Source organism: Adiantum capillus-veneris, chromosome 30 (assembly GCF_014529385.1).
Source record: "Adiantum capillus-veneris isolate H3 chromosome 30, ASM1452938v2, whole genome shotgun sequence".
Taxonomy (NCBI): domain Eukaryota; kingdom Viridiplantae; phylum Streptophyta; class Polypodiopsida; order Polypodiales; family Pteridaceae; genus Adiantum; species Adiantum capillus-veneris.
Genome location: NC_140960.1, coordinates 78,899,002 through 78,923,961, shown reverse-complemented (window position 1 = coordinate 78,923,961; position 24,960 = coordinate 78,899,002). Strand labels below are relative to the sequence as shown.

General features: G+C 41.9%; 1 protein-coding gene across 1 annotated transcript in view; it reads left to right on the top strand.

Moving 5' to 3' along the window:
* Positions 1-13,606, top strand: part of LOC147418262 (protein trichome birefringence-like 11) — a 39,393-nt gene extending 25,787 nt beyond the window's left edge. Inside the window, exons 2-4 of the mRNA XM_086506798.1 lie at positions 3,296-3,685; positions 3,835-3,993; positions 12,947-13,606. Coding sequence (XP_086362924.1) covers positions 3,296-3,685; positions 3,835-3,993; positions 12,947-13,292 — 895 coding nt within the window. The 3' untranslated portion in view covers positions 13,293-13,606. The remainder of the gene's footprint in view (positions 1-3,295; positions 3,686-3,834; positions 3,994-12,946) is intronic.
* The last annotated feature ends 11,354 nt before the right edge of the window (positions 13,607-24,960 follow it).

Here is a 24,960-nt window from a genome sequence, read left to right as displayed (position 1 = left end):
TCCTCTGAACTCCATGGCTTGAACCTTTTTGCAAGGGCAGTGCCGAGGTAGTCGTTGAGTAGCTTCATACCATAGTCTGTTTGTCTCAGGGGAGTGCTTATCGGCATTGTTCTTTGTGTCTTGTAGCATGCATATCTGAGGATTTGTGTTGCATTGTGATGTGCCTGGATGAGATTGCTTGGGTATGTAATTTTAGTGCATCAAGACACCTGTTAAAGATCAGCGCGGTCTGGGTGTAATGGCCCATTTGCCTTTTTGATATAGACTCTTTTACATAAGATTAATTTCTGACCCATGATCTATCAGCGCAATGTATGGCTCTTCTAAGTCTCCCACTTTCACCAGGGTCTTTGTAGTCACTCTTGCCCAATGACTCTTGGAGTAATAACTCTTGTGAGTGGTCTGGACTTTATCTTCATCATCCAAGAAGTGAACCTGTTTTACTCCTCCCCTAGACTTGTAGCATCCAACAATAGTTTCATCACCTTGCTCACTATAGACATGTACTCCCTGTGTAATTAAAGTCTCTTCTTCACCCTGTACATGGATAGATTCAGTAAGAGACAGCTGCTTCCTCGTGATGATATCTACTATTTCTTCATGGAACTCCCTCTTCGCTATTCCAAGGACCTCACCTAGGGTAAATTCCACCTTACTGTTCAAAATCCTCTCTTCCAAAACCTTTTTGAGATTAGTTTTTCTACTCCAGAATATCAAGAGCTCCAAGATGGAATGAGAATATACTCCTTATTGGACGAGATTCTTTTGGGAAGCATTCATTGTAACTGCTTTTAGAGACCAAGGGCCTTCGAAGGGCTCATTCTCTAGCATGCTTTTGCGTAAAGGTGTAGAGGATGGATTATCGACAATATACTGAGTTCAAGCAATATAAAGAAATACTGAAAGGGGCGTTAGGGTTTGGGGTCAGTGCTCTCTTGGGGTAGAACTCCACCACTCCCCGTCTCGTGTGTCGTGCACTCTCTATCTCTTTCAATTCGGTTGTTATTTGAAGTGCTTAAAGTTGTTCAATCTGTTCTTTTCCGTTGGCACGTGGCTGTGACAACACTTACTAAATTTGATTACTTAATCGGGCCCGTAGCAAGGGTAACTTTAGCTACTGAGGGCGTGTGCTATAAGCAATGATGGGTAATGATTCAATGTCGCTTCTTGTGAGATAGGTGAGTAGAGCATAGGTGTTGATGACCATGGACAATAGAGCATGGGATTGTGTGAGAGAAGCCATTAACAACAAGTTTTTTATGGCGCAAGTGGGTGGGCTTAGCCAGTGCGCCAAATGGCAGTAGGTGGGTATGGGGCCTTCCACCATCTTTGACGTTTTTACACCTTATTCTTAAACTTTCCACATGCCTTCCTCCACAAAAATAGCATAATAATGCTTAACGAGCCTTCATTTTCACACACACACACACACACACCCCTAATTCAAGGTGTTTAAAGGTGTTAATCACCTCCAAATTCAATATGAGAAAATGTTGTAGAGAACTCTAGCGAGGGGTTTCAAGAAACACACAGAAAGGGAAAACGAATCCAACCGTTGCAAAGCTTTTAAAGCACACTATACTCACACATAAATTGAGTGGGCCAATTGTAACCTTGTGAGAGCAAGTGGAAGAGTTAAAAAAAAAAACCCTCGGAACTAATTAGAAGCTTATTAGAGGTATGAATGACTATTGTTGTGGCCAAGAAAAAAGGCCAAACAATCTAGCTCAAAAGAGAGAGATTAGGATCAAATGTGATTCGGAAATGTTAATCATGACCATGCTCTAATACCATATAAAAGGTTAGGGTGGATTGCACAATGAACCATTCGTGATGAAAGAGAGCATAATGATTGCATTTGATTAGATTTGTGAGTACAATGAGTCTTCTTATGTAGGCATCACATGTAGCCCTCACACTTTTGTAAAAGACGTGCTCTTCTCTAAAAGGCAATAGATTCTTCCTAAGGACAAGATGTTAACTTGACCCTTGACCCTTCACACTGCCTATAAGGCATCACATGTCACACATGGCTTATCATATGGTTTAACATGGCGAATGCTTATATAGCTGACACATGGGATAGGGGGAGTTCTTGTGGTTCAACAAACCTCACACCTCAACAATGTGATCCTTGTTACACTTGATACAACATATAATTTTTTGTTATTATTATCAGTAGGTTTGTAATATGTGTATGTATGCATGTTTGTACTATACGTTTATCTACTTATGGTTGAGTGTTACAATTCCTTTTAAAGTTTTACAAATGTATTTCAAAACATTCAACCCTGATCCCTGATGGGTGAGTGATTGTTGATCCCTTTAGAGAAACAAGGATAAATCATCAATTTTCAATTTAATTTGGACATAGAACCCAACAAATTTTTTTAACATAAACTTGAAGAAATGTTTGTAAGATTCATCAATCGAAGGGGCGGCAATTTTCCTTGCTAATCTTGTTCTTTCATTACTTTTTTAGGTGTAGAGGGTTTTCTTCTAGTTTTTTGCTTTGTTCATCCTTATTAAGGCTTGTGCTCCAACAATGTAAGTTCATGTGATTGTGTGATTTGTAATGCTTGTTCTAGACACTAATGTCATTGTAATCAGATACTTGAAGTATTGTCCACATGTTGTGCAGTGGTATCCAAGGCTATGAATTCATTTATCCAAAGAAGGAATGTTGTGATCATACAATGAAGCATAGTAAGGTTAGTAGAAAGTGTTTGCTCATAGGGACTAGGGCTTGATGCCGAAAAGGGCTTTGGATCTCGATGCATAATAAGTATTGGGTGGGGAAAATTGGCCATTGGTGCTCTGAAATTTTGAAATTGTGTTTAGGTATTGCTTCATTGTGTACACGTACGCAGTGTGTGTACTAGGGTCTTGGGGCGTTCACAGATGCAAAATCATCTATATAACGTGCAAAAAACCCTATATTGACATGCTTTGAGGTAATAAAATGACTCCTTTTCTAAAGTAACTTACAATTTTTTCTTCCAAACATGTTGTTAAAAACCGCATTTGTAAATGTAATTTATTAATTGTATAGATTTTACAAAATAAAAGAACCCTTATTTTGAACTCACGTGATACACTTACATTTTTAGAGGTGACCCCGCAAGACTACAGTCTGCTGGCTTTTGTCATAAGAGATCAGTCTGTATGTGTTTGTATGGCTTTGAAAGTTGTGGTGCATATATACACACTCTCCCTCCCTCTCTCACTCTCTCTCTCTTTCTCTCACAAACACAAAGGATAACACACTAAGTTTGGGATGGATAATTTGGTGCAGGTTTGATGGCGAGAAGATGTTGAATATGCTACGAGGACGAAGGCTTGTGTTTGTGGGTGACTCAATAGGGAGAAATCAATGGGAATCCATGTTGTGTATGTTGGCTACATCTGTGAAGAATAAAACTTCTATTTATGAAGTGAATGGGGAGCCCATTACAAAGCACAAGGGCTTCTTGATTTTCAAGTTTGAGGCTTACGATTGTACTGTCGAGTACTACCGATCCCCCTTCTTGGTTCCGCAAGGAAGGCCGCCTCGCAATGCTCCTAAGGAAGTTCGCACTACATTGAAAGTGGATACTATGGATTGGACTTCTAAACGTTGGCTTGGAGCTGATGTTATTGTGTTCAATGCTGGACATTGGTGGAGCTATGAGAAGACTATAAGAGGGTATGTTGTGTGTGTGTGTGTGTGTGTGTGTGCGCGCGCGCATGTGCATGTGGTAACTTGAAAGGGAGTATTTTCAGTACTTTCATACTAGGTGCTACTATCTCCCATTTGAGTCCCTTTCTTTTTTTTTTGGGCCATTGTACATGTAGGGGATGTTATCTCCAAGTTGGTAGTAATGTGAACACGAGCATGAGCGTGCGAGATGGCTTTGCAAGGGCCATGAGGACTTGGAGGAGGTGGGTGGCTTCGAACATCAATCCGTCGAAGACTCAAATATTTTTTCGCACCTATGCTCCCGCCCATTTCAGGTAATTGTCAATTTTACTTATTGTGAATGAACCACTCTGTTCTGCTGTAGTGTTTTAAGTCATTCTTTGCGTGTTTGTCGATAACAATGCAATTCTCTTCTTTCCCGGCGAATCGCAAGCTACTAATTTGGCGAGACGAACCACACTGTGTTGCTATAGCTCTTAATGCTGAGGGGGGAGGGATAAGTGATGCCTTATCACTACAAACTAACACAAATTGAATATCTAACAACAAAGATGTATGCATACCTACCTAGTTGGCTCCACTCCGGGATTTCCATTACAGGGAATCTTTGGAGATTCCTTGGCTACAATTTCTTGCGGGGTAAAACCCACCTATTTGGTTTCCTTAAAAGGCTGTGAATGGTCTTGTGGGAGGCTAGGGTAGAGGAGCCATTAGGGGGACGGGTAACTTGGGGAGCTTGAATCTCTCTCCTCCGAGCTTGAATCTCTCTCTACCCTAGCTCATTTTAATCGCCTTTTCACAAGCTTTCATGAGAAATAATTTGGGATTGGTCGGGTTTGAGAACCGGTAGTCGCGGCGCGATTTTCGGAATCCAGTGTATCAAAAATTGGCATGAATAAGAACACCAACCAGAGCCAAAAGAGGTAAAATGCACCCACGGAGGCTTGAGCCCATGCACTGGCCAATGGAATGGCGTTAATTCAAATCAGCTAGCCGTTTGGGCTTCTCTTTTTTGTGCCTTTCTTGGTCATCAAGCGTAATATGAAAGGGCCTTATTTGTCCTGTTTCTGGGGGCCGAACCACAACTGGCGCCTCTACCCTACATCCTCTGAGCTAACACTGCTGAACTCGTTGTCGACAGTGGACACTCCAATGTCTTCAATAAAAATAAAGAAAAAGGACTCCCTCAACCCCTGCCGCCTCGTCCAGTAGGTAGCGTGTCACACCTACCACCTCTTCCTACTTCTGTTTGTTGCCTCTCGCATGCGTCCCTTTTGTGCTTCATCACGAGGCAAGTCACATGTTTCGTTTAGCTCGCTTGCCCCCCCTTCCACACTATCTTGCACGGGCGGCTTCAAATGGGATCTACGGTTGAGGTGATTTTGACCGCCAGATGCACATTTGTAAATTCGGGGAGAAAAGTAAATTGGGTGCGGTCCGCACCCATGTCTTGAACCCATGACCTCTCCACTGCAAGCCATGTGCACTAACCACTACACCCGCATGCGTTCGTTGAAATATAGGTGATTTGAGTATGTCATATTGTAAATGTGGGCCGATTAGTAAATTCGGGGCAGATTAGTAAATTTGGACAGATTAGTAAATTCGGGGCAAATGCCGAATCTGACGGTCCACGATTGGCACGCCCCGTGTTTTCCTCCTCCACCATTGATCCCATTTGAGCAGGCCTGTGTGATATAGTGATGAGGCTCGCTTACTCGCCACCATTGCCCTTTTCCTTCCACTTTACGTATCTCCAATGAAACCCAAAAAAAGATCATTCCCACACCTACGGTAAAGGCACCAACTTAAGGACATCCAAATTGTGCAAAGCGTGCGACGATCTGTGGTTGGGGTTTCTTAGATGAGCGGCAATGAGATCTTCCACCAGAATTTATCATCGTTGCTTAGATAAATTACCAAAATACCCCTCTAATTTGTGGAAATTCACAAAATACCCCTCAAATTTCAAAATACCCCCGATATTTTGTCATAATTTCCCAAAATGCCCCTCAAATTTTCCAAAATTCCCAAAATACCCCTGGTTGTGAGATTAAATTTTTCCAAAGATAAAAAAATTTGTACCTTTCACGAGAAGCCTGATTGTCTATCAATACAAGATACTAAAACTAGAATTTGAGTAGGTTATGTAGGCTTTGGAGATGAATTGCTTCATTATTTTTAGATATAATTGCCCTTTTTTGCGAGGTAATTTGTGACAAATTACATGCTAAGCACTCAAAAACGGATCTTGATTGTCAGAAAAGAATAAAGAACCGATAAGCTTGAATAAACTACCAAAATAGATAAAAGGGTATTTTGGGAATTTCCACAAATTAGAGGGGTATTTTGGTAATTTTCCCTATAGTTTGATAGGCGTCCACAGAAATCGATGCAAAAACAGCGAGTAGAAGTGAATCGGCAATGAGTACAGCATCTCTCGGGCTCCAAAACGAGTACTACTTCACTTGGGTATCGAACTCGTATCCTGCCAATCGGACGACACCATGTAGGATTATGTTGTCCACTTACTCATGCTTGCCCATGTTCTTTCTGGGGGAGGGTAAGGTTTATAAATGGAGAGCATCCTTTTATTGGCGCCTTTACCCTACTTGTAGCATTTTTAGACTTGTATAGGGAAGATGATTTTCCTTTTTAGATGGAACATGCCTCCTACTTGAGAATCTTCCCTTCTCTTTTTTGTTTTTGTAAAAAAAATAGAATAAAAACATCAAAGTCTCCCCTCTCAACAATAGGGTAAAGGGGCCAATAAGAAGCCCAGTCCCGATACAGAGACATTGCCACCCCCAATAAATATGTTGTAAAAGTTTCTCCAATGGAAGGACACGATACAATGGGTGTTGGGGTGCTTAGCGCGTGTGAGCATGAATCGTAGCTGTCTAATCCTAGGTTCGAGCCTTGTTGGCCATATGGCTCTAAATGGCCCCTACCCCATATTGCTTCTTGCTCGCATTTTTGTTACACGTTAAAAGACTATTGATGTCGTGCGCCATCTGTGTAAGGTCGATAATGTTGCCTTTTCTTGCTTGTAGGTTGGATGCTCAACTTTCGTTTGCGCCTCTGCACTTGATTCTGTGCATCATGGCTCCAAAAATCTGTTGCGTAGCTTAGATTGCGTACATTTCTCATGACGGGGGTGATTGAACCGAGGTGTCGAGGACTCCTAGCAACTTTTGAAAGATATGTCATGGGAACCAACCTCTTGAACGATACCATCACTTGCCCTAAGAAGTGAACACTTGGGGAAGGCCATGGGTGTGTATCCTAGTTAAGACACCCTCAAGTTGAATCAACTAACCAATTTAAGATGAGGATGGTGGGAGAAGCACATGAGTTGTAGTCCAAGTATGTTGCATTGGATATTCAACCAATAGTAGAGATTGAAGCTTGCGAATCTCAAACCCTAGAGGAAATCTAGCGCTCCAAGGCAGCTTAGCACAAGGCGAATTTGGACCTAAGAGCTGGGTTGCACCAAGCACTAGTGGGGGCAGCGCCAGGAAAACTTGTACGATGGTCGCACTGTCTCACACAGAGAAAAACAGAGAGCAGCGAGATTTTCCAGGAGAACTCTCCGGAATTTTGCAGCGTAAGGATTGGCTTAGGAAGCCCGTAAGATGAGGGGAACGTTGGCCTTGCGTATCTGTAGCTTACCACCCTCAAATTTCAGCGCGCTAGCAGAGCTATGAGGAGGCTTCGATTTCTTCGTAGACAGACACGGACTCTACAGAATTTGGTATTTGAGTCTCCCCACTATTCCTGCTAGCCCCGAGTGCGACTCGGCTCTAATAAGAGATCCTTCAAGGAGTCAAATGCCTTATCCACTGCCATATGGACATAGCCAAAGGGAAGGCTTTCTAGGCATTAAAGAAGACCTAATAAGAGATCGTTAGAGGAGTCAAATGCCTCATCCACCGCCGTGGACATAGCCAAAGAGGGAAGGCTTTCCAAGCATTAAAGAAGACCTTGTCACATAGGGTGGAAATTGAAAATGCATGCATAGTGACGGTCCAATCATGGATGCTGATCAAGAAGTAGTTGGCCGGATCATTACTATTTAGTATTTGGGTTCATGGACAAGATTTCAGCCAAGATCGAACTCATCAACTGGCTGTACGGCTCGAGAATCCTGAATCACTGTGGCTCAATAGATTTCTTCCAATACTTTAAAAAAAAGGTTTTTATACATTTCAATTTAACAAACCCTTGGTAGTATTAAAGATCATGGCCAAAAGCCCGTTCTATCTCAACAGATCGCCAATCAACGTACTCCCATGGGAACTAGAGGACCTATAGGACCTATGCCTGATATGAGTTGAATTTGTTAATCTGCCAATATGGTTACGTTAGTAGTAATTTGAAAGACCTAGCCAAAACATTGGGAACCCCTCTTTTCAACTCTTCGAATTGGAAACTTGGCAATGTAGCAAGGAAGGGATGCATCTGTTACGACATTGAGAAGCCACAACTGGAAAACATGGTTGTAAATGTGGAGGCCGGACTCAAGGTTATTCCATTAAAACTAGGCACGTTCTTTGATGCATGATATAAACGCAACGGGTTTGGGCATTTTGCAAGAGCATGCCCAGGGGATTTGGCCAAGATGGATGATCTTAAGAGAGGAGAGAGAGCCCGTGCAAAACCTGCACATACAATTCTGGAAGTGGAAAAACTCCCCTAGGGTATCAATGATCAAGTCAAGGACAACCTAGTGACAACTAAGCTACATAACTTGACATGTAATCACAAGAACAACTAGTCAAGGAAACTAGAGCCTCTAAAGACCGTCCCCAGCTTTTGATTTATGGATGCTCTCTAGCTCGGGAAGCCGGGAAACCCAAAGAGAATCTTCTAGACAAAACAAAGGCTCCAACTCAATACGAGAATCTATTTGAAGTGCTTTGAGATGCAAATCCTGAGGATTCTAGAATTACTAAGATGACTACTTCCCACACTAAGGTCGCAACCAGGGACCTTGGGGGGGGGGGGGGTGAGCTTGATCTCATGGAAGCCAGAAATCAAAGTGGCTTGGTTATTGAAAACCTTTCCTTTCATAATTAGATCATTCTTGTAAAAGTGTATCTTCGATGCTTTCTACACCCATTTGTAGATTTTTCCAACAAGACCTCCCATGCCCATGCAGTCCTTGAATAGATGGAGGGGGTCTTCAATTGTCTCTTTGCATCTGAGCATATATTTGTGCGTATCCCTCTGGCTTTTTCTTTGATCCATGTTGGTAATTGCTTCCCATGGCACCTTCCAGATGAAGAACTTCATTGTGGTAGGCCAAGGAGGATCCCAAATGTTCCCTACAATGGCCGCCCACTTTGCCTCAAGTCACACTGGTCTCCACTAATTGTTATGCGGAGTAAGCGGCAAGAACCAATCTAGTTTGTACCTTAGCTTTTGGTATATTCACCTTATTTGTGGCAAAAACAAAATTCCTATTTATAGGCCATTGCTAGAATTTCCAATTAAATTTTTCCTCACAGATAGGTGCCAAAATGTTTCTCAAACCTTCAACCACTCTGTTGACCAGCAGCCTTTCATTCCCATTGAGATCGTATAGGGTAGCGGATTAGTCTGCTCCTTTCCAAGTAAGGTTGCTTCTGTCCTAAAATTGAGTAAGACGTATTAATCCTTTATTGTTTATTTTTCTCGCTATTTCTCTCCAAAAGAGCCTTAGTAAATCACTTTCAATCTTAATGAGCGAGGGAGGCCAGTGGTGATGGAGTTCTCAAAGTATCTAGTTGTCTCCCCCATTCTAGTGCTTCTCATGCTGTGACACACTTGCGTACTAGCTCCCCTGTCTTTGTACCTAGTTTAATGTTTGCCCATGGTGGTGCTAACAGCTTATCGTGAACTCCCACCTCTTTCCAAGGGTGCTTCGAGAGAGGAGCTTTGCCTTGTCTATCATATTGCATGTCATGATGGCACACGCTTGATCCTCCTTCGCTATTGCCACCATAAATTTGGCACATTGGGCCTCCACATGAGTTGTCAGGTTGAGTATCCCGATTCCATCATGCTCCTGGGGTCTAGCAACCCACTCCCATTTTCCCCAATGCCACGATACCATATCACATGTCATGATGGCCCATGTTTGATCCTCCTTCGCTATTGCCACTATAAATTTGGCACATTGGGCCTCCTCATGAGTTGTCGGGTTGAGTATCCCAATTTCATCATGCTTCTGGGTCTGGCAACCCACTCCCATTTCCCCCACTACCACATTACCATATCTTTGGAAAATTTTTTCCACAGGAAATCAAGAACTCTTTCCACTTGTACTTGGATCATCTTTAAGATTGGGGAGAAGGACAAGTAAGGGATCATGAATAAATTGACCACCCTCGCTTTGTTGTGGAAGGAAAGAATCACATACTCCTACCTTTTCATCTTGCTCCTAATTTTGTCCATGCCCCCCTGAAACTTCTGTTTGTCAGAGATTCCTACCCCTAGTGGGGCCTTGGCCCTTAAGGTGGCGAAACATCATTCCTTTAGAGAGAATTTCTCTTCACCAATCAGTCAAGATGAATGTATCATTTCTGAAAGAGAGATCAGCCTCAACTTCTCAATGATGCATTTAGAGCCTGAAGCAATTGCAAACATTTCAAGTATCTCAAGTGCCTTTCTGAGTACTTGCAAGGTGACGTTTAGAAATAGTAGGGAGTCATCAACAAAAACTTTGGCCGAGTGTTGTTTGTCACTAGGGAGATAGAGGTCTTTTACATCCCCATTTTTAGGGTTTTTCTCAAGGAAGATAGCGAGGGGATGAAAGTCAATAGCAAAAAATAACTAGGGGCCAATGCATATCCTTGTTTGACTGACCTTTGGCATTTAAAGATCCCACAATGTGACTATTGAAGAGAAGTTCTCAAGAGCTGTCTGCTCCTTAGGTGTGTATTATCTGGCACATAGGAGCAACATACCTATTTAGGAATAGGCTTGACAAGGCCTCTTTTCACACTAGTATCAAGCATTCCCTCTAAAAGGATTTGTTTGCCGATTGAGTGATGGGGGTTTTCAAGCCATCTGTGATCTCCTTGAAGAGCTATGTTGTCATTCCATGCTATCCTGGTTACTTCTCCTTCGGGATTATAGATAAAGTGAACTTTCATCTTTGATTGCCTTTCTAATCTGGCTTCTAAAAATTGGTTCGTAAAGAGTGACTAGCTATTGTTTTTCCTTTAGGGAAGTGATCTTCTCCTTTGATCCATCCTAGCTTGTTTGGCATTGGCGAGTGATCAGATAAGCACTGGGAGGTACCAACCTTCATTTGACCGATGGAGGCAACCAATCAGCTTGATGAGAGTCGTAGCATATGTCCAGTCTAGAGGGTTTGTTAGCATACTAGAGGCTTGTGTATGTAAAAACCAGTGAGTTACTCTAGGGACCTATAGACCAAAGGTCCACCATTGCTTATATCTGTAGCATAGTATTCCCCATTTAGCTTTTTTTTATCACATTAAGAAACTAGATGGGCATGTCTTGTCTTTCCTAGCCTCCACCATATTAAAATCCCCCATGAGGCACCAATCCCCCTCAATAGGGGAGTCTCTAAACTCTACCCACAATTTGGCTCCCTCCTTGCCGTTCCAGAGGCCATACACATTTATAATTGTTAACATCTAGCCTGCCCATTTGATCTTTGAGCCCAGAAGTCTCTTGAAAGCATGATTTAGAACTACCTGAGGCTCAAGGTCTCTATTTACAATGGTGAGAACGCCATTCAAGCCATCACTTCCTTCACCATTGAATACTAGCTCGTTCTTAAAGCTTATTTCCTACTACTTGTGGCATCCATGTAATATTCTTGGATAGCCCAATAGTTAGCGTTCTTTTCTTTTCTTGCCACATCCCAGAAAAGGGCCTACTTTCTACTTGACTTAATGCCCTTCCCATTCTGTGATTGTAAAGTTAATTCCTCCATTATTGCGAGAGCGGCACAAACTCCTTTACCTCTTCCTTTGAATTCTCTTCTTAGTTGCACAGACTATCCTCTTTTGCTATCTTAAACAAACTTGGAAAGTGAGAAACCTTTGAGTATGCGAAGGAAACCAAGAGAGAGCTAAGTTTGAAGAGATCATGCAAGAAAGCAGAAAATGGATCCTCTCTATTGGAAAACACAAAGTCTCTGAAGAGTGAAAGCAAGCACTTCTAGATATTAGAGATAGTGCTAACTTTGGTCTTCCGGCTTCTAGCCAAAATGCAGTTTGAATATGCTCTGTAGTAGTGGCTAAGAAGGGAAAAATATTGACACCCTTTTGTATCTTTTGGCCACTACTACAGAGCCTATTCAAACAGTACAAGTCACAATTGTGAGAGTGGCAAAAGATAGCCACTTGTGGTAGAGTTGTATAGGCTTTGTAGTAGTGGGCAATAGAACTCTATGTAGTAGTAGTCTTTTCTATGATAATACAACTCTACCATTTACAATTGTGAGAGTGGCAAAAAAAAAAAAAGGCAATAGGCTCAAGGTTTATTGCATGTTGCTTATTTGTTAATCTAGCTTGGCTGTCAAAAAGGAAAATTCATGGTATGCGACCTAGTTTTCAAGTGTGACCTAGTTCTCTCTCTCTCTCTCTCTCTCTCTCTCTCTCTCTCTCTCTTCCTTCCTTCTTAAAAATATCTCCCACCCCTGGCCCGGCCACACAATTCACTAAAATTTTGGACTTAATTGAATAAAATTTTATTCCCTCTACAAGATGTAAAAAGGAAAAAAAGAAAACGTTTAACTCACATCAAACTCATCATTTTTTTCTCAACTCACATTGAAAAGTAACCATTATTTTGAATTTAAGAAAGGAGTATTACTATATTGTCTAAAATATCATCAGATATTAGACATGAGCTTATTACGTGCTCTAATTTGAAAATGCAGAACTTGGAATATATGTAGTCTACATCTTTTTCTAGCCTCATTCTTGTTTCCTAAAATGGGGAAATTTCAAAAGAAAACACAACATATTCAAATCTTTATGAAAGCTATTACATCCCTCCTTAATGGAGCTTCGTCTTTTGGTACTCTCTCTCTCTCTCTCTCTCTCTCTCTCTCTCTCTCTCCCCCCCCCCCCCCCCCCTTTTTCCTCCCCCCAAAACAAAAGTTTACCTTTTATCTCTTGCAAGTTTTCATTTACTTATTAGTCCATTGTGAATCATCACATTGTTGAAGATGCACATGCCATTAATCCAAAATTTGGCAAAAAAACAAGCTAATTCTTAGCATATGTGATTGATTGTTTGCAGTGGAGGTACGTGGAAGACAGGAGGGAGGTGCGACAAAGAGACGGAGCCATTCGAGAACAACACCAACTTTGGGCAAGAGCCATGGACCAATGGTGTGGTGGTGGCAGAGGTGGCATCATTGCTAGAGTCCAACAACATGGTGCCATTGCATTTATTAGACATCACCCACCTGTCCTCCTTTCGCAAGGACGCCCACTCCTCGATCTACCATGTCGGCCCCAAACTACCTCGTCCCTTCAACCGTCAAGATTGTAGCCATTGGTGCTTGCCTGGCCTCCCTGACACTTGGAATGAGCTCCTTTATGCTCACCTTTTCCTCTCTGGTAATTCAATACCTCCCTTGTAGTCTAGCTCATGTCACTCTCACCATATCCCTACCTTACACATTCTTTGATATATAGTTGTTGCCTCTTTGTAAAATGAGGTTCAACCAAATTCTGATTCTTTCAAGAACTCCACCCATCTAGAATTTCACCACTTCTTCAATCCTTGTTGTTATACCCACAAGATTGCAAATATAAATTTGCAAAAGAGATCAGACTTCTTGTGGGTTGTTTATCTACAGGAAGTCATTGTAAATGGAAAAAATCTCATCAATTTATTGATTCACGTTGTTTCTTTACAACATTTAATTCCTATGTTAAAGTCACGTAATACTTCTATGAGAACAAAGTTTTATTAATTAATCTTTTTGCTTATGGCTAAAAATGTATATAGTAGCACTGTGGGCACCCTCCATTTTGATGAAGGAAAAGATATAAAGAGTTCAATGCATTTATCACAATTCATGGGATAAAACACTGATGCATAATGCCATACACCTCTTAGCAAAATGATGTTGCTTAGAGAAAAAACATGCGACTTATAGAGATGGCATGTTGTATGGTCAAAAGTGCATCTTTGCCATACATTTTGAAATGAGGCTATCATGTGTGCTACATATGTAAGTGTCCCAATAAAGCATTGGAATCTAGCACTCCATATGAGGCTTGGCATGTAAAGAAGCCATCTATTAATCACGTTGTGTATCTTTGGTGTTGGAAATAGGGTTGCAGGGAAACAACACAACTTGGAGAAGATGAAGGAAGCTCAAGGCACACAATAGAGAGTATATTACTTAGTGTGAAATGGAAATATTAGATGGCCCTAGAGTGATGGACGTATATACAATGCACGAGAGAAAAAACCTCATAGTGAGGGAAAAAATGCCTCGACGGTCCTAAGTGTGTTCACACACATCACTATCACATGTATATGATAACAAATCCCCTTGGGAGTGATGCGGTGAACGAGAGCTGGCACATAGAGTGTAGCTCTGCCATACATTTTTAAAAGAGGCTATCATGTGTGCTACATATGTAAGTGTCCCAATAAAGCATTGGAATCTAGCACTCCGCTCCGCATGAGGCTTGATATGGCAAGAAGCCATCTATTAATCACTCTGTGTATCTTTAATGTTGGAAATAGGGTTGCAAGGAAACAACACAGCTTGGAGAAGACGAAGGAAGCTTAAGGCACACAACAGAGAGTATATTACTTAGTGTGCAATGGAAATATTAGATAGCCCTAGAGCCTGATGAATGTATATACAATGCATGAGAGAAAAAACCTCCTAGGGAGGAAAAAAATACATCGACGTTCCTAAGTGTGTTCACACACATCACTACCACATGTATATGGTAACAAATCCCCCTTAGAGTGATGCTGTGAACGATAGCTGGCAGATAGATTATAGGGAAGTTCCATGCCCTGAGGATAGGATTAGTCCACAAAGGGGAGTAAGCCCAAAATGTCAAAACAATTGGCCCAATTTGAGTCCGAAAAAACATGTAAATCTGGTGGCAATGATTCCCCCTTGAGATAAAACAACCCAAGGTGTAAAGTTCCACTCAAGTAGCAAAAGATCTGCTTAACAACCTACCAATGCTTACACCCTGGGCTATGCATAAATCTGTTGGCTTATGAGACTACAAATTAAATATCCGGCCTCGTGTTGCATACATAAATAATGCATCCGACAACAGTTTGGTAAAGACTCACATCATCACGATCACCAGCATCATGAAGACTCAAGTTCAAACCTATTTCCATGGGAGTGGCAATAGGTTTGCAATTTTCAAGTCCAAACTTACATAGCAATGTCTCTATGTAACTTGTCTGACACAAGGAAATACCATCATCACACTACTTAAACTATATGTCAAGTAATGATGCAACATGCCCAAATCTTTCATCTTGAAAGTAGCATTCAGATCAGCCTTAACTTCAGGAATTTGTGCCTCATTCAGACCAATGATCAACAAATCATCCACATATAGAACAATGATGAGAAGTGCATCGCCCTCACGCTTTACATACAAAGTGCTTTCTATTGGACTGTTACAAAAGCCTCCGTTGACCAAATGAGTGTCAGCTATCTCGTATCAAGCACGAGGAGACTGCTTCAACCCATACAAAGATTTCTTACATTTTCACACTTTATCTTCTTGTCCTTTTATTGACAAAACCGTGAGGCTGAGTTATAGTAAATGATACCAAAATAATGATTTAGTATTATTTTTAGTCATTGGTTGGACTTCTTTGTATGCATAAAAGTTCAATTTTCAAGGGCCATGTGTGTTGGCCCAATTGGTTGCAATGTGTGTAGTCAAAAACTCCAAGTGTGGGAGTCGGGTTCAGTGAGGAATATAGATTTGTATCAAGGGATGAATATCCATTTTGTTTTTTTGGTTGTGGAAGCCAATATGGCTCTTGGAATATTTTTCTTGGTTATGGTTTTGTTGCCATTCTGCAACCTTGCTGTGTACTATTGTAGGATGGATGTGCATCACCCAGAGTAGGGTGGACTGGTCATCCATGTAATGAGGATTATATTATGGTTTATGATTTTGGATTGGATTTTGAAGTGGTTTTGATGGATTATGTCAAACATGTAAGGGTAGATACCCTGTACAACCTGATTGTCTTTGAAAGGATTGTTTGTGCATATGCAAGGCGTTATGATATGATTAGATTCATGTGTTACTTTTCTCATGATAGCATTGATACAAGATTATGATCACCTACATTGCTTAGCCTTAGGAGAAAGTATTGATGACCTAGGGATTTGCTAGATCGGGGATGTTGCCTAAATCTTCTTTATTTTTTTAGGCTCATCTACATGGTTAGTGCATCCGACTTGGTCCCCTCATGCGTACTTTCTTGCTATTTTGATGGATGTCATCCATCAACTTTTCTTCAGATTCTTTGGTAGATGTTTTCTCTGTGTCATCATTTTGAGGGGCTTGAGAGCTTGACCCTTAGGTGACCTTCTTGTCAGGGATGTTGTCCAAAGCTTTAACTACTTTAGTGTGCTGCTTGGTCTTTTGAATGAGCTCTAATTGAGTGGGTGTTGGTGAAAGCTCATCTATCATTACCACTATCTCATCATATGCCGCTCTAGTAAGCATTGGGTCAGTGTTCACGTAGAACTGATACTTTTCATTGCTCTTCAAATTACCTTCTATAATGTGGTCAAGTAGATATGCACCAAAAGTGTAGCATACCACCCTGTGCTTTGAGCGCCCTATTTCCATGACCAATGCAACATCTCTCAAAATTTGAGTGTGTCTTGGTGGATTTGGATTTGAAAGTGCTGAGATATGAGCCATAGATCCATGCCAATCTCTCCAAACAACAAGTCCCTATAGGTGAAATCTTGCCCTTCAATTCGTATGAATGCACTATCATTGTCCACTTTTGTGGTCTTTGTAAGCAAATTGTGACTGCCTATAGGTACGTGTAGCACTTTTGTGATACTTTTTTCCGTAATCTATACCAAAACCTTGGCCCCATCCTTGCCAATCAAGGTGGCTTCTCCATTGTACTAATGGCACTCATGAGCTCTGTTGAAATCTATTCCCCATGGAGGAAATCTAAAGTACTTGCCTAACCAGATGGACTTTGTCATTCTGAGCACTTCCTTTTGGTTGTGTAGCTATCATACCTCTTGAGGGAAAATTGTTGTTTTGGTTCTATTTGCATTTTTATCTTGAAACTTTGCCATGGACATGTTTGATAGCAGCTTTTGTAGCTCCTCCTCAGAGATATGTGCTTGCTCATGGAAAATCAACTTTGTGATTTCATAGGGATCCGCTTTTCACTCTCTTTAAGCTAGCAACTTGCATGGACGAATCCTAAGAGTTTGACCAAAACATTGTGAGTAGAGAGCCTTCAAAAACTATTGTGAAGTTGGTGATTGAAAGTTGTTTATGGTATTGATGACCATAACTCGACCATAACACAAAATTAGACTTAACTTGTGCAATCTTTATCCAAAGTTGATCAAAATTCACCAAGAGACTTCATTAGGAAAAATATGAACCCTCTAGGAGCCCTTTGGGATTAAGGTTAATTAGAGGCCAGCCAATGAGAAGAGGGTGGTGGACACACTCTATGCCCTCAAAAATGTAGGGGGACAAAGTAGTCTTACACTTCTTAAATGGGCTCTTACCTAGTGAGAAGGTGGGGTGGGGGTGGGGGGGGGCGGGCGGTGGGTGGGCCATATGGAACCTCCAACTTCCCTCCTTTTTGATCCGGTTCTGAAAAAATCCCAAAAATTTGAAAATTTTCAAAAATTTCAAAACTCAAATTTCATCTTCTGAAAACCCCCCTAAAACTATTTTATGGTCAAAAAAGCATGTTTTGATCTCAAAAAGTCAAAACGTGCATTCAAAAACCCTAAAATTCAAATTTTTAAAAAAACTTAAAAAAAAATCTTTTTTTGCTATCCAAAGCTCCCCCAAAAGTAGTTATTCGGCAAAAAGTGATTTTCTCTCTCTAGAACCCCTTTTCCAACCCCTCCTTGGTTGCAACCATCACACTCATCCTCTACTCCAACACTCTCTCTCTACACCATCTCCATTCCTGCAGCAAGGAAGCTCCTCTCTCCTCCCCTACCACCTTCCATTGCCACACCAAGCAAGGGTTATCCACCTTCTCCTCCCAGTGCCACACCAAGCAAGGGTTGTCCACCTTCTCCTCCCATTGCCACAAGGGTTAACCACTTTCTCATATCACTTTATCCCACCTACATTGTAGCAACAAGCAAGGTTCTTCTCCTCCTCCTAGTTTGCTTTGCTCAACCATGGCCAACTCTACTTCGCAAAGGCGGCCAAAGGATGAGGTCACAGCACTTACATGCCACAACACTAGAGGTGTAGATGATGAGTGGGTGCCACAAGAGTTCACCAAAGGTGCTTGGGTATACATGCAACCATCTGCTGTTGGCCCTCATCGTGTGCGGAATCGTGCAAACTTGGATCTTCATTGGAAAGGAAAGCTCCTTGGCTTCAAGAACCGCAAAGACAAGGGGACCGTAGCCATTGTGCAACATGTTTTCTCAATGTCAACCATGCACTTGCAACAACCACCTCGATTTCCAACACATTGTAAGTACATGTTTTGAGAATACAAAGGTAGGTGTGAAATCACAGTGTAATGTTATTATGGATTCATACTTAACATTTGTCATGCATTTATAGTCATATTTCCATCCACGTTGGTGGAGGAGCAGCCACTACATAGTCTCTCCGGCACATTCAATGCTATACATGCGGATATTGGAGCAATAATGTTCCCACATCTGTGCCCAACCAAACTGGTTCAAAGAAGGATTTTCTTCTATTCTCACTCCTATATTGTCCCTACTTCTACACAAGCATTTGGAACGCTTGAACCCATCAAAGTAACTTCCTTATTAAGTATGGAGTGGCCGGTCCCAGATTTGTGGTCGGTAGCATCTTTCAAGCAAAAGATGATAATGGATGTCCAAAACTCTTTGAAATACTCTAAAGCTTCTACGTCTGTGGGCTTGAGTTGGTGTTTGCCTATTCATTGTTTTGTGCACATTTTTAAAGAGTTTGGATTTATGGAGACTACCACAATGCTTGTATGTAAAGATGCGCATTACGAGGAATTAGGAAGGCTTTTAGAAGAGGACTGGGGTTTTGTGGAGGGCATGCACAACGGGGACCGGTACCGTTGTAAGGTTGGAGCTTCAGGTATTGGAATGCGCTATTTGAAATCCCGCAACTCCTTGTACATACGATTTCACTATGATCGTTGGATGTGCAAGCTTGGAATGTGGACTCCCTTACAGAGTGTAGACGGCACTATTGCAAGCTTTGACATTGCAGTGAAGATGCCCAACGATGCTTTGGAGGCAGTCCAAGTGAACAAGCATTGGACTCTCTGTAATGTTCGAGAACATTTGGTTATTATGGGTTTTGAGGCCCTTCAACAAGCACAATTTCGTTTACAAGGTCACAAGGTGAGAATCCTTCCACCACATTTTCAATACATCATAGTTTGTCGATCATTAGATGCTTATTGTAATGAATGTCCGGAGATTGGGAAGAGAATGGAAGACAAATTGAAGGTCGAGGAGGACTGGGGGATAGATGGAACTATGCTATTGATCTTATAACTTTGTAACTCTTGCAATTTTCATATTGATCCCCGCTGTAATCAACATGATTTGCTTCAGCAAATCATGCCTTTGAATATAATTTTTTGCATTGGGATGAGAAATCATTTTTTGGTGAAAGTTCCTTTTTTTTAATGTCTTAAAAAAAGGGTCCATTATAAAAGGGGGGCCACCTAACTCATTCACTATTTTCACTTTTGCAACTCTTGAGCTCCTCCACTCTCTATCCACACCCCAGGTTAGACATGGATGCTGCCACAGCCTCTGCATCTGCACCCACATCCACCCCTTTGTCACGCTTCATCCTCTTCCTCGAGGACACCAAATACAAAGGGAAGTTGGACCTCCACACCTTTTTTACTCATCTCCCTGACCTTGACGCCACAGTTGCCCTTCACATGGATGCATTTGAGGAGATTTCTGCGTTCATGGAGGAGTACATCATAAAATATTCTGTATCTATCCCCCCACATGCAGGGATCTGGGTGCCTTGCGATCTTTTGCGCTATATACACAAAGGTGATCGCCCATTCTCCAAGCGGTTGCAACGATTCCAAGAAATTGCAACCAATGCAGGCCATTACTTGGACGAGCAAGCCCCTAGGGTGTCAGCGCTCAAGAAGCGCAAGTTGGGGGTGGAGTACCTTTCTCGGCTCGCAACATTTATCTTCTTGGTGAGCGAGGAACCTGATTTGGAGGAGCTCTGCTTACCACACCTTCAAGTTGGGTCCTTTATCAAGGACACCAAGGAGCAGCAGGTTATCCCCATGAACCATGCAGCGGAAGGAAAAGCACACCGGCTCGAGTACCCTAGGGGTCTTGAGGAAGTGGTTGAGAAATCCATAGTTGCTGCTGGCCCTAGTGACACTCCAGTGCCACTACCACTACCACTGACGGATGTGGCAATCCCAGAGGTAGAAATCAGCCGCTTCTCCTCAGTGTTAGTGGATGGGGAGGAGTATGTGTTCTTGCATGATTTGGAAAAAGCATTTGGCCTGCACATGGATGAATGCTTGAGCGTGCTATGCAATAGCAGCAAATGTCCCTTAGACAATACGCCAGATGCCCTAGAAAGCAAGCTCTTGCCAGATGGGGACTCTGTTGCTGACACTATTGCAGTTGTATGTGCGGAGGTCCTGGCAGCAGAGTAGTTGCATGTGGCTGATGAAGATTTCCAAGCCACCCAAGCCAAGGTTGAGGCTGCTAGGATGCCTATGCCATTATGCGACCTCCCATCTGATGATCCAAAGCTTGTATCTGTGGTGCATGGGAGCATTGACTTGGATGCAAAGGGCAATAGGGAGGAGGACGACAAGGAGCAGGAGGTAAACTGTATCCTAATTTTCATGTTACTATTTTATCCTTCATTGTCTTTTTTCTTTACCTTCATAGGTTTATGACAGGATGTTGTGGAGGTTGATGATTTTGCTGCAAGAACGGGTGGCAAGCGGACGGGCTTTGGACCTCAAGCTTCCCTTGCGCATTACCTAGGACAACTCCCCCCTGGTGATGTGGCCATTATCCATAATGAATTTACTCCCCAAGCCCATTTTATGAATTGGTCGTTAAAAGCTTTGAGCAAGTTTTTGTGTTTGAGCACCATTGCTCAAACTGCGCATCAAGTGTTCCTAGTGCGTAGATCCCTTGTATGCACAGCGTTTGGCACTGGCTTTCGTGGTAAAGTGCTTTCCTAGATAGGGATACATACTTCCATTGGCTCAACTGACCCAAATGCCATAGCGCAGTCCCTCTTGACTAGGGAGTTGCCTTACGCGCAAAATAGGCGCCAGGAAATGGTCAAAAAAATTATGAACTCCTCAGATACATGATGTAAAATCACCGTGCTGGAAGGAATAAAAAATATTTGAAATTGTCTCTCTATATTGCAAATTCTTTTGAATCTGATTTGTCAATCTTGAAAATTGTTTCAATTGGTGATATGAATTGTTTTTTGATTGGTGACTTTGTTATTTCAAGTTATGTATGTAATTGCAGTCAATTTCAGTATATTTGTGCTTTTTAAGTACCCTAGGGGGTAGATTAGCCTATAAGGGGCAAAAAAATGCATGGCCACAAGGGTGCGCAAATGGCCCATCCATCAGTTTTGGATGGGCCATTTGCGCGCCCTTGTGGCCAGGCATTTTTTTGCCCCTTATAAGCCAATCTACCCCCCAGGGTACTTAAAAAGCTTAAATATACTGCAATGGATTGGTTTTGCATCATTCATTTAAATGCACCCTTTTTATGGCAATTCTAGCATATGTTCAGACTCAAGGACACTAGAAAAGTTGAAATCAATTATGAAATGAATTTTCCAGCACACTATCACCTGCTTTAGCTCTACCTAGTACACCCCTCCACCAAAAAGTCCAATTGCATTGGACATTTGAAAAATCCAAATTAATGTTGCATAGACACTTGGTTTCACAATATGTTATTTGTTTTGATATCCTATAAGGAATTCAAAGCTTGAAATGACCAAAAAAAGGTGTCCACAAGGATCCATGTAAAATATTGATGGAAAACCAATAGGTTTTTAGTAAATTTGTGCATTTTAAGTACCCTTGGGGGTAGATAAGCCTAAAAGGGGCAGAAAAAGGCCTGGCCACAAGGGCGCGCAAATGGCCCATCCATCAGTTTTGGATGGGCTATTTGCGCACCCTTGTGGTCAGGCATTTTTTTGCCCCTTATAAGCCAATCTACACCCTAGGGTACTTAAAAAGCACAAATATACTGCAATGGATTGGTTTTGCATCATTCATTTAAATGCACCATTTTCATATGGCAATTCCAGCATATGTTCAGACTCAAGGACACTAGAAAAGCTGAAATCAATTATGAAATGAATTTTCTAGCACACTATCACCTGCTTTAGCTCTACCTAGTACACCCCTCCACCAAAAAGTCCAATTGCATTGGACATTTGAAAAATCCAAATTAATGTTGCATAGACACTTGGTTTCACAATATGTTATTTGTTTTGATATCCTATAAGGAATTCAAAGCTTGAAATGACCAAAAAAAGGTGTCCATAAGGATCCATGTAAAATATTGATGCAAAACCAATAGGTTTTAGTAAATTTGTGCATTTTAAGTACCCTTGGGGGTAAATAAGCCTAAAAGGGGCAGAAAAAGGCCTGGCCACAAGGGCGCGCAAATGGCCCATCCATCAGTTTTGGATGGGCTATTTGCGTGTCCTTGTGGCCAAGCATTTTTTTGCCCGTTATAAGCCAATCTACCCCCTAGGGTACTTAAAAAGCATAAATATATTGCAATGGATTGGTTTTGCATCATTCATTTAAATGCACCCTTTTTATGGCAATTCCAGCATATGTTCAGACTCAAGGACACTAGAAAAGCTGAAATCAATTATGAAATGAATTTTCCAGCACACTATCACCTGCTTTAGCTCTACCTAGTACACCCCTCCACCAAAAAGTCCAATCACATTGGACATTTGAAAAATCCAAATTAATGTTGCATAGACACTTGGTATCACAATATGTTATTTGTTTTGATATCCTATAAGGAATTCAAAGCTTGAAATGACCAAAAAAAGGTGTCCAGAAGGATCCATATAAAATATTGATGCAAAACCAATAGGTTTTAGTAAATTTGTGCATTTTAAGTACCCTTGGGGTTAGATGAGCCTAAAAGGGGCAGAAAAAGTCCTGGCCACAAGGGCGCGCAAATGGCCATCCATCAGTTTTGGATGGGCCATTTGCGCGCCCTTGTGGCCAGGCTTTTTTTGGCCCCTTATAGGCTTATCTACCCCCAAGGGTACTTAAAATGCACAAATTTACTGAAATTGACTGCAATTACATACAGAACTTGAAATCACAAAGATAGAGTAGACACAAATGTTGATCATATTGTCATTGGAAAGTCAAATCATTACAAAGATAAGGGTGTGCAATACAAAAAGAGGGATAACTTCGGCTAATGCTCGAAGTCTTGTCGCAATCGACGTGCAAGCTGCATATCTTTTGGCTGTATTGTCACTCGCTTTGCATGAATGGCGCATAGGTTGGTATCTTCCAACACCGAAATGATGTGGGCCTCTGCAGCTTCTTGAATAGCCTCTAGCGCTATTGCTTGCATTCTATACTGATTTCCATAGCTTTGAAGCACCTCCTTCACAGTGCGAGCAAAGGGGGCGCGTCGAATCAAGAGCTCCATCGTCTTCTAGTAGTGGAGGATTTCTGCAAATGCCCTTGCTATTTTTCGGCGCCGCTGCGGTTGTCTTGGGGGCACTTGCACATTTGCTGGCGGACGGCATTTAGGCTTCTTGAAAAACTTAGACTTGCGCCTATTTACATGCTTAGGGGCTGGTTCTGCAGCCTCTTCTGATTCTTCTTCTTCCCTTGGTTGCCGATCTTGTCGTGTGGGGAGAGCTCCGTGGCCTTGAGGCAATGTCTTCCCCCCAACGGCCACCCGGTGTGTGCGCGGTATTTTTTCTCGCAGCCATGGTGACCCACTCTCTGATTCGGTTTCTGTATAGACCACCCGAGTCCTGGATGGTCCTGCTTTTGATTGGGGGCGCGACGGCTGCTCCCTATCGGACTCTGATGTTTGCTGGCCCTCTGCTTCTCTCCAGCGCTGGGCACGTTGCTTCATTCTCTTTCTAGGTGTTATATCTTGAGGAGGTGGAGATTCAACAGTCCTTGATGACTCTCGTGCCCTACCACCATGCCCACTACCAGAAGAGTTCCTGGAACGGCCAGGTGTTCGTGGCCGTTTTCTTGTGCCTTTAAGCCATGACGGCTTCTCACATACTTGGAGGGTGTTTTTGTTGGCAGGCGGATGCTCTTTCGCGGTTTGTTTGGTGCGCGCCATTTCGTTGGTAAGAGCTCACATGTTCTTAAGAAATGAGTGATTTATGAGAGCATGCAATATTTATAAGGGCCCATTTAAAAAGGGCCCTATTCACACTAATTTTTTTAAAAGAAGTATTATTTTTTAAGTAAACATGTCGCTAAGAGTTGGACCCTGCGTTCATGTTTAGTGACTCGCGCAATATCCACTTTGATCCTTGTCGCACTCTGCATCGTCGCCATGCAACATGCTTGGTGGGACCTTGCGACATTTGCCATTTGTTGCTATGCTCTTGACGACTCCATTTGCGCACTTCAATAGCCATCTTGGATTGTCGCGCATGCTCCATTGTGAGCTTACGAGCAAATGTTGTGCGAAAAAACCAGTTGAACATCTCCTCCAAATAATTGGATTGCACCATTCCACCACTATGTTGAGTATTTTTGAAGTACACTCCCCTTGCGCGATAATGGGACTTCTCCATGCGTTGAGTGCTAAAAATTTCAAGCGATCCATACTTGTGCATAAAAAATGCACCATGCGCAAACAAGATATGCTGTTCACATGAGTAAACGATCCACATTATTAAATAAAAAAAATCCCTTGTAATGAATACACCATGAATGACTTACCATGTAATGTGTGATGTTATTTTCACCCCAAGAAAGGGTGAAGACCTTGGTAAAATCCGCCAAAGCTTCTTGAAATGATTGACATTGTTCTTTTGTTGTGC